The sequence below is a fragment of the Petaurus breviceps genome, unplaced genomic scaffold, assembly GCF_028583685.1.
Source record: "Petaurus breviceps papuanus isolate PSGF00001 unplaced genomic scaffold, PetGlider_PUasm1.0 90654, whole genome shotgun sequence".
NCBI lineage: Eukaryota > Metazoa > Chordata > Mammalia > Diprotodontia > Petauridae > Petaurus > Petaurus breviceps.
This window is the reverse complement of record NW_027187301.1, coordinates 1,865,318-1,879,258: the sequence shown is the minus strand read 5'-3', so window position 1 is coordinate 1,879,258 and position 13,941 is coordinate 1,865,318. Positions and strand designations below refer to the sequence as shown.

General features: G+C 45.7%; 1 protein-coding gene across 1 annotated transcript in view; it reads left to right on the top strand.

The window, feature by feature from the left end:
- Positions 1–13,941, top strand: part of ADCY5 (adenylate cyclase 5) — a 274,316-nt gene that overhangs the window by 246,882 nt on the left and 13,493 nt on the right. Inside the window, exons 13-17 of the mRNA XM_069064945.1 lie at positions 198–314; positions 1,353–1,517; positions 3,853–4,028; positions 5,476–5,508; positions 7,715–7,847. Coding sequence (XP_068921046.1) covers positions 198–314; positions 1,353–1,517; positions 3,853–4,028; positions 5,476–5,508; positions 7,715–7,847 — 624 coding nt within the window. The remainder of the gene's footprint in view (positions 1–197; positions 315–1,352; positions 1,518–3,852; positions 4,029–5,475; positions 5,509–7,714; positions 7,848–13,941) is intronic.

Here is a 13,941-nt window from a genome sequence, read left to right as displayed (position 1 = left end):
CAGCAAGACCCAAGACCCAAGGCAAGACCTTTGCTCTGCCCCGTATGGGATGAGAGGGGAATGATCTGCTGAGATCTGTGTGACTGTAGTCATCTGAGTTTTATTGTTTCTCTCCCTACCCTGTTTCCTTCTCTCCTTCCCAACCTCTTCTCTCCCCGTCCCCCCTACTCCTCCCCCCACCCCCCATACCTTGGCAGCTTTTTCCAGCACCACTGCAGACTCTCTCCAGGAAGATTGTCCAATCCCGGACCAATAGCACTGTAGTTGGGGTCTTCACCATCATCCTGGTTTTCCTGTCTGCATTTGTCAACATGGTATGTGGTCCCACCATCCACTTCACATCACCCATGGCCTAGTTTTGACAGAGCTCTGCAAGCAAAGGGAACAGAAGGATTCCTCCAGAGCCCATACGGTCTTCTTCCTCCATGGGAAGGTCTTGCTTGTGTCTAACTACAGGGACTTAACCTATGTGGCTCTCAGGCTGGGGTAGGATTGAATTCTTAAGGTCATCCAGCCTTGAATCTTGTATTTCTAGCCACTTAATGTCCTATTCCCAGGGCTAGAAGCTAATTTTAAAAATTTAAACCATAATTTTATTGATCTGAATATAAGCCTTTTTTTTCTTCTCAAATCTAGCTTCACCATAACCTGAGCTCATATTAGGACAATTAAAATGTCCAAAATAAAGAGAAATCACTGATGAGAAAAGTTAATAAGACATTTATTTCAATGGGGAAAAAATGTAAAAACAACTTTTTACAGTAACATTCCAAAAAAATTGCAATTTGTGCAATTATTTTTCAGCATATACTTACATTTTTCCTTTGAAAGCAATCTCCTTGAAAGGGTCTGTCCTGTATTTGTGAGTGGCATATATTCAAATCAATGTGATATTTTCAGTTGAGCTGTGGAGGACATGTACATATATCTTAAATGGCCTGCAGCAAGTTTCACTCCCTCCTACCAACATTTCTGTCCCCTCCCCACCCCAGCAGAACGTAAACTCCTTAAGATTAGGGATTGTTTCATCCTTAGCACCTAGCACAGACCCTGGTTCTCAGTAGGTGCTTAATAGATGCTTATTGGGTTGATTTTATGCATGCTAGGGCCACATACTCAGGATAATTCTTCTACTCTCATCCCTTCCTGCTACAATTTGATGTGTACATTCAGATAAACAGGTCCTTTCTCTCAACTACCACTAGTCTGAAACTCAGAATGGAAGTAGGGGAAAACTCAAAGACAGGAAAGAGAGCTCAACAGGGAGCTGTCATCCCACTGCAGACTATAAGAGTACGTCTGCTCAGCCTTAGGGACCTCTCTCTCATATCTGTTTCCTTCTCTCTGCTCAGTTCATGTGCAACCCTGTGGATCTGTTCAGTTGCCTAGCAGAGGAGCACAACATCACCGTGAACCAAGTCAATGCCTGCCATGTGGGTGAATCAGCTTTCAACTACAGCCTGGGCATTGAGCAGGGCTTCTGTGGCAACCCCCGGCCCAACTGCAACTTCCCAGAGGTACCCTGGGGAGCAGGAGGAAGGGGAGCAGAAGTCAAAAGTCAGCGGAGAGCTGGGGATAGGGATAGGGAGTCAGAGCTAAGAGTGGAGGGGCCTGAGTCTGGCTGAGGGTCTTTGTGGGAGGAGACAGAGAGAGATGATGGCCAGACTTCCTATCCCATCCTCACCCTCTGGACTTTCTGGAAAATATAAATAGTGAAACAAGAAGAAAAAAAACCAGGTTTTATACTGATTACTGTTGTTTTTACAACAATAAGAGCCTGTGTTTATAGTGTAGAAAAAGGCACTGTGACATTAGTGGCAGGAGAACCTGCCAGGGAATCAGAAAGACCTGGGTTCAGATCTCATATCTGACATACACTTGCTATGTAACTTTGGACAAGGCCTTAGGAGACAAATGGTCATTCTTGCCATGCCCCCGGCAGCTCTCTAGGATAATAAACTGCAGAGAAGTTGCCAGTCCTCATTGCTAGAGTAAGCTTTCTCACCAGGATTCCCAATGCTAATGAAATCTAAGAACTGGGGTTTTTTTGGTTTGTTTTCTGTTTGTTTTTAAAGGAAGGCCTAGAAAGAAGCAGAATGTATTTGAGTCACAGAGCATGTGAATGTTAAATGTCCTGAGACCCAGGTCTTCTGATGCCCAACTGAATTCTCTTCTCTGAGATGTTTTTTCTCCTGAATCTTTCGAACCAAGTTTCTCTCTTTTTTCCCCCAGCTATCTCTCTTCATCAGGCTCACTTACCCTCAAAGGCAACAGTGGGTGGCAGGCTTTCTGCTTGATTCTTCCCTACCCCCACCCCATCCCCATTATTCCTGAACTTCCTTCCACCCCCACCCTCCTTCCCCCAGCTGCCTCTACAGGCTGATGTTTATCTGTTTCTTTTCACATCTGGACTGAGAACTCTGGAGAGAGCCGGCTGGTTTCCACTTCCTGACAGGTGTTTGCTGATGACTAGAGACTATTTTTAATTTCTCCTCCCTTTCCCCTCTCCTGGTCCCCCTTTCTAGACCCCCCCCCTTCCCCAGGGAAGCTGTAAGCCTGATTGTAGCAACTTCAGGAAACCTGGGATCTATCAGGACCTGCCTCACTGGTTCCTCATAAATGAGAGATTGATGGGCCCAAGAGCCTGTGTTCTCTTACCTCTGACAGGCATGGCCTATTACTCCACACAGCAAGCTGAGACCCAGGCCTCATCATGATGGCATAGTCAAGGGTCCTGGAGAACCGTTCCCTTTACCTCCACCCAAAGTAAAACGAAACAAAATCAGGTTTGGCTCTCTCACCAAGCCTCCGCTGTGGATAGAGTCTGCTTGGTCAGCCCATCACACAAGAGCCCTCAAAGTGAACCCAAAAACCTCCTCCCCAGTTTGGAAACTGAATAACTAGTATTTATATAACACTTTACGATTTGCAAAGTACTTTCCACATATAAAGTCTCATTTGGTCCTCAAAGCAACTCGTGAGAAAGGCACTAAATTATTCCCATTTTATAGATGAGAAAACTGAGGCTGAAAAGAGATTAAATGACTTGCCCAGGGTCACAAAGCTAGTTAGTATCTGAGCCAGAATTTGAATTCAAGCCTTTCTGACTCCACATCCAGGTCCATCCACTGTACCTCTCTGCTACAGAAACTGTTTGCCAAAGTTCTCCAAGCCAAATTGGGAGTAGAAGGTCCAGGACGTAATTCAGGCCTCACCCCCATTCGTCTCAAGTGGATAAAACAGACATGGGCTGTTGGGCTGCATCCTATAGAGAATTTTTTCTCCCTTTTTCTCCCTTCTGCTCCAGTCCTTTGTGGAAGCTAAAAGGGTCTAATGGCAGCTCTTCATATCACTCCCTAGAATCTTTGTCAGGGGGAGGTAGGGAGAAGGCACAACTATTCTGTTATCTCTGAAATCTGGTGTTTCTAGACAAAAGATAGGAAGGTCAAATGGGAGGGGTAGGGAGAGGGACAGCCTCTCACCCCAGAGCCCATTCGCACCACCCTCTCCCTCTATCCCGAGTCATTCTCTTGGTCTGTGTTTGGTGCAGGAAGATGGTGACCTGGATGGAGGGAGTCCCTAGCCACCCGAAGGTCCTAGCACTGACTCTGAAATACCAACAGGTTTGCATGTTTACTTCTACAGAGCTGGCCCGGGCCACCCCTCTCTTTCTTTCTCCCTCATTGCTCCGCTGGCCCCTGCCCCCAGTCCCCGGCTGTACCATGTTTTGGAGTGACCTGGTTTAGAGAGACAAAGCCCAGCTGAGCTGCAGTTGTAGCAGGGGGCAGGGGAGGGGCCTGTGCTTCCCTGGGCTCCGGAGCCGTGCCTGATGCTCCCCATTGTCTCCCCCAGTACTTCACCTACAGCGTCCTGCTCAGCCTGCTTGCCTGCTCAGTATTCCTGCAGATCAGCTGCATTGGGAAACTGGCGCTGATGCTGATCATTGAGGTCATCTACGTGCTCATGGTGGAGGTGCCCGGGGTCACGCTCTTTGACAACGCTGACTTGCTGGTGACAGCCAACGTCATGTAAGTGGCAGATTGTCAGTGGTCTCAGCACCCCCAAAGCCTCTGGATTTGTGCCTTCCACCCCCCCCCCTCCTCTGGTAGGACATGAAGGCTACAATTTGGTAGAGAGGATTTTAGAACCATAGACTCCTTGGACTAGAAAAGAATACCTGAGGAAATCCTCTAGCCCATTTCACTGGCCCTTAACCACTTACCTTGCCAAAATTAGATCAGGTACATGAGGCTTTATTCTATTTGCCACCTCTACCTTCCTACCCCTGATGAAATAATGACTATTGGTTGAGTGATAACTATTTAGACTACAGGTCATCACTTTCCTCCTCCCCAATCCCCTACTTCCATAGCTTCCCAGACAGATGCTCAGTTCTGCTCAAGGCTTCTTGGACCCATTCTGGAATAAAAATAACCCACCAAACCTCCAAGGAAGCCCCTAATGGACATGAATGCCTGTGGGTCCTTAAGGTAGAGAACTAGGAAGATTTAAGCAGAGAAAAGAGCTACAGATGAAGATCTTGGACACAAACATTAAAGGATAAAAGGTCATGGGGCAGTTTTAATACATCTTCAGGCTTTAAAGGACTGAGAGCTCCAGAGTAGTTGTTCTCTATCTCTCCTAAGAATAAAAGAGAAGGAATGGGTCTAAGCCATAGTGTGAAGGATTTAAGTCAGATATAAAGGCAGATCTTTTAGACAGAATGAGATGGTAGAACAGAGGACTCCTAAGACCTTCTCCAGAAGGTCTTGGGATCTCCTTCCCATGTATCATACTCTAGGGTGTGTGCAGTCCTTGAGATGAGAAAATAGAGCCATGATCCTTGGAGATGGCACCAGGCCTCTAGGACACTCTTTCCTGAAGTCATCAAACAGAAGTGGAACCAGGAAGACCCCAGGACTCCCAGGGTCACTAGAATAACTTATGATGAGAATAACGGGTTTTTATCATAAGAATCCTAGCAATTATTAGTAGTAGAGGGAGGAGGAGGGTGCTGAACATAGAATCACAGCATCTGAGCTGTAATCTCTGCCACTTACTAGCTATGTGACCTTGGGACCCAGAGGAAACTTTGGGCCTCAGTTTCCTCAACTGTAAAAATGAGGAAGCCTAGTTCTACAGAGCTTATAATTCTGATAAGAGCACTACACAGGGTTTGCATAGAATAGCTTCTGAGAGCATCCATGATACCATGATGGTTGTGAGCACAGCTGTTGGTCAAGCACTGGGTAGAATTTGCTTCTGTTTGCCTCAAGGGTAGCTTTAAAAATGTGGATGGGACACAGAGTAGACAAGGATGTCTTCTGGACTCTCTGATGTTTCAGTGAAAGCAGTTAAGATGGGATGAGGGGGACTAAGTCCTGGGGATCCAGTATGTGGAAGGACATGCTAGAGAATAAGCCCCCCTAAAATGCTGCCATGCTGACTCAGGCTTTCTCTGGCTTCTGATTCCAGTGATTTCTCCAACAACAATGGAACGACGCGGTGGTAAGTTAATGCTTGTTATCCATTTACATGGAGAGGGCGTCCGAAGTAGGAGACAACACAGCCAGATATCACAGGGATGTGACAACACAGGCGATATCACAGGGAATCCCTAGAGGGGACCTTGGAGATAGCATGAAGCAGTGGAAGGACCACAGGCTCTGCAGTCAGAAGACCTGGGTTCAATTTCCACCTGTGATGATGATTGCCTGTGTGACCTTTAATGAGTCACTTAACTTATCTGGGCCTGTTCCTCATCTGTAAAATAAAGGAGTAGACTCAGTTCCCTTTAAGATCTCTTCCACCTCCCTATCTAGGACCATAGGTCAGATGGCAGGTAGCACTTTTTCTACCAGGCCATTGTGCCTCATTTCAGATGCCAGGAAACTCATTAATTATATTAATTAATTATTACATATTATTTTATATATTATATGTTATTATTAATTATGAATTAATAGAATTACAAGATACATGTAGACTGGTATGAGGAAGAAATGGTGAACTTGGAAGATGAGGCTGGGTTCGTTAGAAAGCGATTTATCCAGATATTAGGATGTTCTGAAACCACATCTCTTTTATATGCCCACCAGGGAATCCTGTGCAAGGACTGATTTTTTTTTTTAATTTTAACTACCATTATCTCTATATTATCTATGACCATAAAGGGTAATGAAATCCTGGATAATCAAACTCCACAAACAAGTCAAAAGCCTCATTTTATTTAGTACAGTATCCTAGCTTCCTTCTGCACCCCTAGCCAGCCTTTATCCAGAACTACTCCTAGCCCTGGGCGGTTAGGTGGCAAAGTGGATTCAGTGCTGGGCCTAGAGTCAATAAGACATCTTCCTGAGTTCAAATCTAAGCCCAGACACCTACTAGCTGTAAGACCCTGGGATAGTCACTAAACCTTGTTTGCCTCCGTTACCTCATCTGTAAAATGAGCTGGAGAAGGAAACAGCAAATCACTCCAGTTTCTGTGCCAAGAAATCCCTGAGTAGAGTCATGGAGAATCAGACACAGCTGAAAATAACAGTGACAGCCTAGGTGTGTGCCCCCTCTCTTTTCCTTCCTTCTAGGAAAAAGGATTGGTGGGCAAAGAAGATTCAGCCCTTGGATAATTGAAAGTTGGCTGTACTAGTACACTGTATATTACAGAGAGTCGACTTGGTAACTGACCATTGTCAAGCCATGTGTGTATATTGCCTGCCAAGTGGTTTTGGTTGTTTTTTGGAGACAGCTGGGGTAAGTGACTTGCCCAGGGTCACACCACTAGTAAGGGTCTGAAGCCAACTTTGAACTCAGGTCATCCTGACTCCAGTGCCAGTGTCCTATCTGCTGTACCACCTCGCTGCCCCTGACGAGTGGGTTTTTAGGCTCTTGAGGATAAATAAGTCAAAGCCTTGTAGTGTCAGAAAACCTGGATTCTAGTCCTAGTTTTTCTACCAACCAGCTGTATGGCTGTGGGCAGATCACATCCTTTCTGTGGCTTTTAGTCTCCTCATCTGTAAAATGAAGGATTTGGAATGGATGATCTCTAAAATTAACCTCTAGCTCTAACCTTCTATGAAACCAAGAAGCAGTGAGATGTACTGAATTAAGGATTTAGAGCTGGAAGGGACTTTAAGGACCAGACCCCTCCCACCCCTTGTTTTATAGATGAGGAAGCTATGATTCAGAAAAGGTAAAGTGACCTGCTCAGGGTCACACAGGTATTCCTATCTCAGAGGCCAGCACTCTAGATGACTGCCTTTGCAGTCAGAGGACCTGGGCATAAATCTAGTCTCTGCCACTACCTATGGGATCACAGACAAGTCATTTAAACTTCCTGGGCTTGTTTGTTCATCAGTAAAACGAGGGGGCTGGACTAGAGGGCTTAGGAAGCTCCTTTCTGCATTATCTAGATATGGAATTCTATGAAAAAAAGCTGGACTTCAGAAGATTTTGTCTCTGACTTCAGGAATGTAATAGGGAAAAAACACAGAGAGAGGAGAGGGGTGGAAAAAGAGAGAGGAGGGGAAGAAAGAGGAGAGAGAAAGAGAGAGAGAGAGAGAGATTAAAGATTAGATGAAGTTATATGAAAGCTATCCTGTGATCTTATGGAAGGAGAGCAGAGTGAATTGGCAGAGGGTATGGGATGGAGGGAACCAAGATCCACTGTGTGCTGCCCAAGGCAAATTACAAGCTTATGTTCTCTTTCTGCCTACAGCCCTGAGCATGTGACGAAGGTAGCCCTAAAGATCATGACACCCATCATCATCTCTGTCTTTGTGCTGGCTTTGTACCTTCATGCCCAGCAGGTAGAGTCCACAGCCCGTCTAGACTTCCTCTGGAAACTTCAGGTAGGTGGGACTCAGAGTCATTTCTGGTGCATTGGGGAACTAGGAAGAAACTTATTTAGCCTGTATGTAACTCTAGAGCTGTGTAGTCAGGACATAGCGTGGATATGGCAACCCTCAGTGAAAAACCTAAGTCCTTTGCTTCCAAGATAAGTGTGTTAGGTATGGTATAGACTAGTGCTTGGTAAGCCACTCCCTGCCCTACTTTACCAGGCTCCCGGATGGGTCCAGCAGGCCTTCTCCCTGTTTTTCAGGGGAATTAAGGGAATGCATTATTTATCAGACTCCCAGAACTTGTTACAGTCTGACCATCATGCTCATCATTGCTACTCCACATAACAACATTTATCTGGATCCACTGAGGAAGGCAGAAGGCGTGGATGGGCGATACAAAAAGTATAAGACACGGTCTCCACCCTCATAGCACTTATAGTCTAGGTTCAAGAAGACAAGATGTTTCCATGTAACCAAACTAGTAGCATTTGGGAGCTCAAAGGAAGAAAAGATGAGGGAAGACTTCATGGAAGAGGAAGGATTTGAGCTGAAGCTTAAAGGATGAGTGGTATTTAGATAGGGCATAAAAGGTGGAGAGAACAGCATGAGTAAAAGCATGCGAGTGTGAAAGTCCAAGGGCAGCTAGATGGTGCAGTGGATAGAGCAGCAGGCCTGGAGTCTGGAAGACTCATCTTCCTGAGTTCAAATCCAGCCTCAGAAACTTACTACCTGTGAGACCCTGGGCAAGTCACTTAATCCTGTTTGCCTCAGTTACTCACCTGTAAAATGAGCTGGAGGGGCGGCCAGGTAGCACAGCAAGTAAGAGCACCGGTTCCAGTATCAGGATGACCTGGAGATCGAATCCTGGGCTCAGATACTCAGCACCACACCCAGAAATAACTGGCCATGTAACCTTGAGCAAGTTACTTAACCCCAATTGCTTTTAAAAAAATATATTAAAAAAAAATGAGCTGGAGGAGGAAATGGCAAATCATTCCAAAAAACCCTAAATAATCACAGATTCGGACGTGATTGAAAAATGAATAAACAACAAAACAACATGAAAGTCCAAGGAATGTAGCTGAATTTGGCTGGAGTGAAGTGGTTATGTAGTAGGGGATTATACCAGATTGTGGAAGGCCTTGAATGCCAGACTGAGACATGTTATTCTACAGGCAGTGGGGAATCACAGGAAGTTTCTAGGCAATGAAATGACATGTTCAATACTGTGCATAAGGAGCATTAGCCTACCAGTGTTATTATGGATCAAAGAGGGAAGAGCCTGGAAGCCGGGACACCAATCAGGAGACTGTATAGGGTGCTAAACTTGGAGCAAGACCTAGTCAAATCCTACCTCGGACATTTACTATGTGACCTTGGGCAAGTCACTTAACCTTCAGTTTCCTCATATGTAAAATGAGACCATTGGTCTTAATGGACTCTAAGGTCTCTTCCAGCTCCGAATCTCTGGTACTTTACTAATAAGAGCCTCGACTTGATTTTTAGTTAAGAATTACAGATACTCTGACAACAATTTCCAGAGGTCAGAGCCACATCGGACAATTTCCTATGGGACATTCCTTCAAACACTTAAAAAGGATTGCTCAGACTCCTTGTCTTTCTCAGGCTGAATGACTGGGAGCCCTTTATCTTCTGCTTTCAGGTCTTGTGCTCAAGCCCCTTTCCCCACCTCTGAGTCTGTTCTCAGGGCTATCTTGAGGCCATCCACCAGAAGAGGGCCCAGCACTGTAATCAGTGCCTGCCTGACCATCCAGTGTGTGTAGCTGAGACTAGGGGAGGCCATCACCCTCTTCTCCTTTTCCCCAGCCCGTAAGAGGCATGCTCTCCCTGGAGGTAGCCCAAGCTGGGCTGCCTCTTTACTCAACACTTCTGAAGATGGAGGAAGAAGCAGGAAGGAGGAGAAGGATCTTAAGCAGACATCCCTAGCTACCACCCCACTCTCGAGGCATATTTATTCCACCTCTTCACAGGAGAGTAAGCAAATGGAGGAACTGTCTGTCAGAACTGAGCAAAACCAGCTCTGCAAGCTTTACTAAATGCAGTCTCTGACACCTGTCCCCATGCACCCACCCACCCTTGCCTCCTCCCTTGCCCCCGTGGCCAGCCATCACCATCTGCCTGGCCCTGGTGTGGGCGTGGGGCCAAGGGTCACTCTTCCCCAGGTATAAAGTAACAGTTTCTAGTCTTGAGACCTCTGCCTTCTTGGAAAGTTTGTTAGCTGTCACAAGGAGGTTTCTGTCCATTGGAAAATCAGAGCCTTCGGCAGACCCTTAGTTTAAGAGTAGCCTGCCCCCTTCAGGCCTACACAGGCAGCCTTTGTTCTTCCCTCTGCAGAGAGCCCGTGGGACATGAGGACCATGTTTGTTAGCAGCCCGGGGGGGGGGGGGGGGGGGGTGGAGGATGCCACCAACACAGCCACCCCCTTACCTCTTGTAAGAGCCATGCCTAGCTACCTGCCAGGAGAGTCAGGGATTCACCTCTTTACTCTCCATTAGAATTGGTGGTTGTTCAGTCACATTCTCCTCATTCCTTCCCCTTCTCCACACCACGAGGCAAAGGTTCACGGGATTCATAGATGGAATCCTAGCTCTGGAGAGGCCATCAAGTTTACTCCCCTTCTTTTATAAATGGGAAACTGCGGTGCCCAGTGATTTGTCCAAGGTCGCAAATGGAGTCAAGCATCAGAGGCAGGATCTGAACCCGTGTCCTCTGACCCCACAGCCGTCCCCTTTGGTCTTTCCACTGCGCCTAGAACTCTGATGAGCTGCTCTTAGAGACTGTTGGCCCCTACCCTTGCTCATGTATATTCCCTCCCATAACCTATCCCATCCCAATAACTCTGGAGAGAAGAGAACATGGGAACAGTCTTAGGGGATGCATGCAGGTGCTTAGCACAGCTTGGAGGGGAAATAGAGGGTGGAGAAGAGGCAATTCCCTTGTGGAAAAAAGGAAAAGTTGTACATTTTGACAAGAAAGTCTAAATTAGAGCTAAAATCCAAGGGGTTGAGACAGAAACACGAAACCAGCTGTAGGAACACTTTCCCCCAAATTTTTATCTTTTGCTTTCATCCCATGTCCCATTTTGATTTACTGGCATGGTCAACAGGCTGGAGTCCACTGCGTTCCCCTTTTGACTCAGCTACACCAGTAAGGCTAATGGGCTCGGTCACCACTACTTAACACTGTGTCACCTTAGCTAAGTTAATTAACCTCACCAAATCTGTACATTACCCTTACAGCCAATGGGGAACTTCTGAGTCTGATACCCTGTAATTTCATCAAGAAGAATGGGAGCTGAACTGATTTAACCCATCAGACCCCACTACACTATGATGATTTTTTTTTAAACCTCTCTATTAATTAGTCACATTACTATTTGGGAAATTGAGGATATTTCTGTGGGATTTGCTCTTTGGGGCCCTATGTGGCAGAACTAAGGGGGATGGGTGGATGCTTCAGAGCAGGTTTTGACCTTCCTGACAATCACAGCTGCCTGACAGTGGAATGGCTGCCCTAGGAGACAGGAAGCTTCCTCCAAGCATAGGCTGGATGACCATTTGTCAGAATGTTATAAAGACAGTTCCCGTACTTGAAACAGGTTGGACTGGTTGACATTGAGGTTCCTTCCAAGACTCTGATTCTGTAAGTTCTATGATTGTCATCTGAGCCACCACAGTACAGCATTCCATGAGGGCCTCAGTCATCCGGCAGATAGAGGTACTGACATTCAAAATCAGGTCAACAACATACCAAAGGCATTTATTAAGCACCTACTATGTGCCAGGTGCTGTGCTAAATGCTAGGGATACAAAAAAGGCAAAAGGCAGTCCTGCTCTCAAGTAGCTCAGTCAGATGGGAGAGACAATGTGAAAATTGCTGTGTAAACAAGGTTCATACAGGGTAAATTGTAGATGATCTCAGAAGATGGGACTTTAGCTTAGGAGGGAGATTATTTTAGTCATGGGAGATAGCCAGTGAAAAATGCCCAGAATCAGGAGCCTTCCTTGTGCAAGGAAGAGCAAGGTCAGTGTCACTGGATTACAGAGTACATAGAGATGATTAAGGTATAATAAGACTTGACAAGGCCAGGTTATGAAGGGATTTAAAAGCCAAATATAATTTTACTTTTGATTCTGGAGATGACAGGGAGCCACTGTAGCTTATGGAGGATGTCATATAGTCCAACTTAGCCTGTAGGAAGATCAATTGGACAGCTCAGTGGACAACAGAATAGAGTAGGGAGAGACTTGAGGCAGGAAGACCAGCCAGTGGGCTGTTGCAATAAATCAGGTGTCAAGTGGTAGAGGAGAGAAGAGGGTCTATACAAAAGATGCTATGAAGGCAGAAACAATAGTAAGTAATAGTGAGGAGTCGAGGATGACACCTACATTGTGATCCTGAGTGACTGGGAAAATAAGAAAGTTAGAAAAACGGAGGGTAAGGGTGTAGATGGGGGGAGAGGGAAAATAATTTAATTTGGGATATGTTGAGTTTATGATGTGTATGGGATATCCGTTTTTTTTTGGAGGGGAGAAGGCAGGGCAATTGGGGTTAAGTGACTTGCCCAAGGTCACGCGGCTAGTAAGTGTTAAATGTCTGAGGCCGAATTTGAACTCAAGTCCTCCTGAGTCCAGGGCCAGTGCTCTATTCCCTGAACCACCTAGCCACCCCTCCATGGAATATCCAGTTGGAGATGTCCAATAGACAGATGGAAATGTGAGATTGGAGGTCAGGAGAGAGGTATATGAGAATCGTGTGTGTGTGTGTGTGTGTGTGTGTGTGTGTGTGTGTAAATAACTGGGTCAATGGAAGCTAATGAGATCACCAAACGAAATAGTATGGAGGGTAAAAAGAAAGGGGCCCAGGACAGAATCTTGTGGGATATCCATGAATAGCAGATTTGACCTAGATGAAAGAGACTGATAAGGAGTGGTCATACAGGTAGAAGAACCAGAGAAACAAGTGTTGAAAACCTAGAGAGATGAAAGTATCAAGGAGAAGAAAGTGATTGACAATGACAAAGGATGCAGAGAGGTCAAGGAGGATGAGGACTGAAAAAAATGCCATTAGGTTTGGCAGTTAAGAGATCGCTGCACTGGTAATTTTGGAGAGAGCAATTTCAATTGAATGATGTGGTCAGAAGTCAGACTGCCAAGTTAAGAAGAAAGTGAGAGGAAAGGAAGTGGGGGCATTGATTGTAAACAGCATTCTTAAGGAGGTTAGTCAGAAAAAAAGGAGATGAGCTATAGAATGATAGCTAGCAGGAAGGAATGGATGGATGAAGTGAGAGGTTTGTTGAGGATGGGAGAGATATGGGTGTATTTGTAGGCTGGAGGAAAGCAGCCGGTGGAGAGGGAGAGAATGAAGATAAGGGAGAAAAGGGGGATGACAGAGGAGGGAGGAAGACTGATGGCAAAGATGGGATGGAATGGAATCATTTGTGCATATAGAGGGGTTTGTCTTGGCCAGGAGAAGGGCTGGCTACATCTTCATGTGAGACAGGGCTGAAGGAGGATATGGTGGTGAAAGACATAAGAGGGGAGGGAGCTCTAAGGGAATGGACTCAGGTTTTTCAGTGAAATGTGAGGCAAAGTTCTCAGTTGAGAGGGCATGAATGGAAGGATGAAAAGGTTTGGAAATACCAGTGTAGTGAGTAGATAGTGAATCAGTTAGGGTGGCATAAAAGGATTTCCTTGAGGCAGTGTGTCCCTGATTGAAATTATGTAACAAATTTGTAGGGGACCCAGTCAGTGTTCAAAGAAATTAGGTTATAGGCAGATAACTCTCATTGTAAAGATATGGATTCGGGGATGTGGGAACAAAGGACACTGAACCACAGACTGGCCAAAGAATTCAGTCCATCTCTCCTATGTCCTTGAATACCTTCTCACGTACAGAACTCTGTGCTGGCACTGAGAAGATATCGGGGAACACAGGAGACATACCCCTTACTCTTGGTACATTCCCAGTCTAGTGGAGGGAATCAGAGTATTTTTGTTTCCACAGATGCTACTCAATACAATTGAACAAGTATTTATTGAACAGCTACTATGTGCCTAACATTGTACCAGGCACTGGGCAG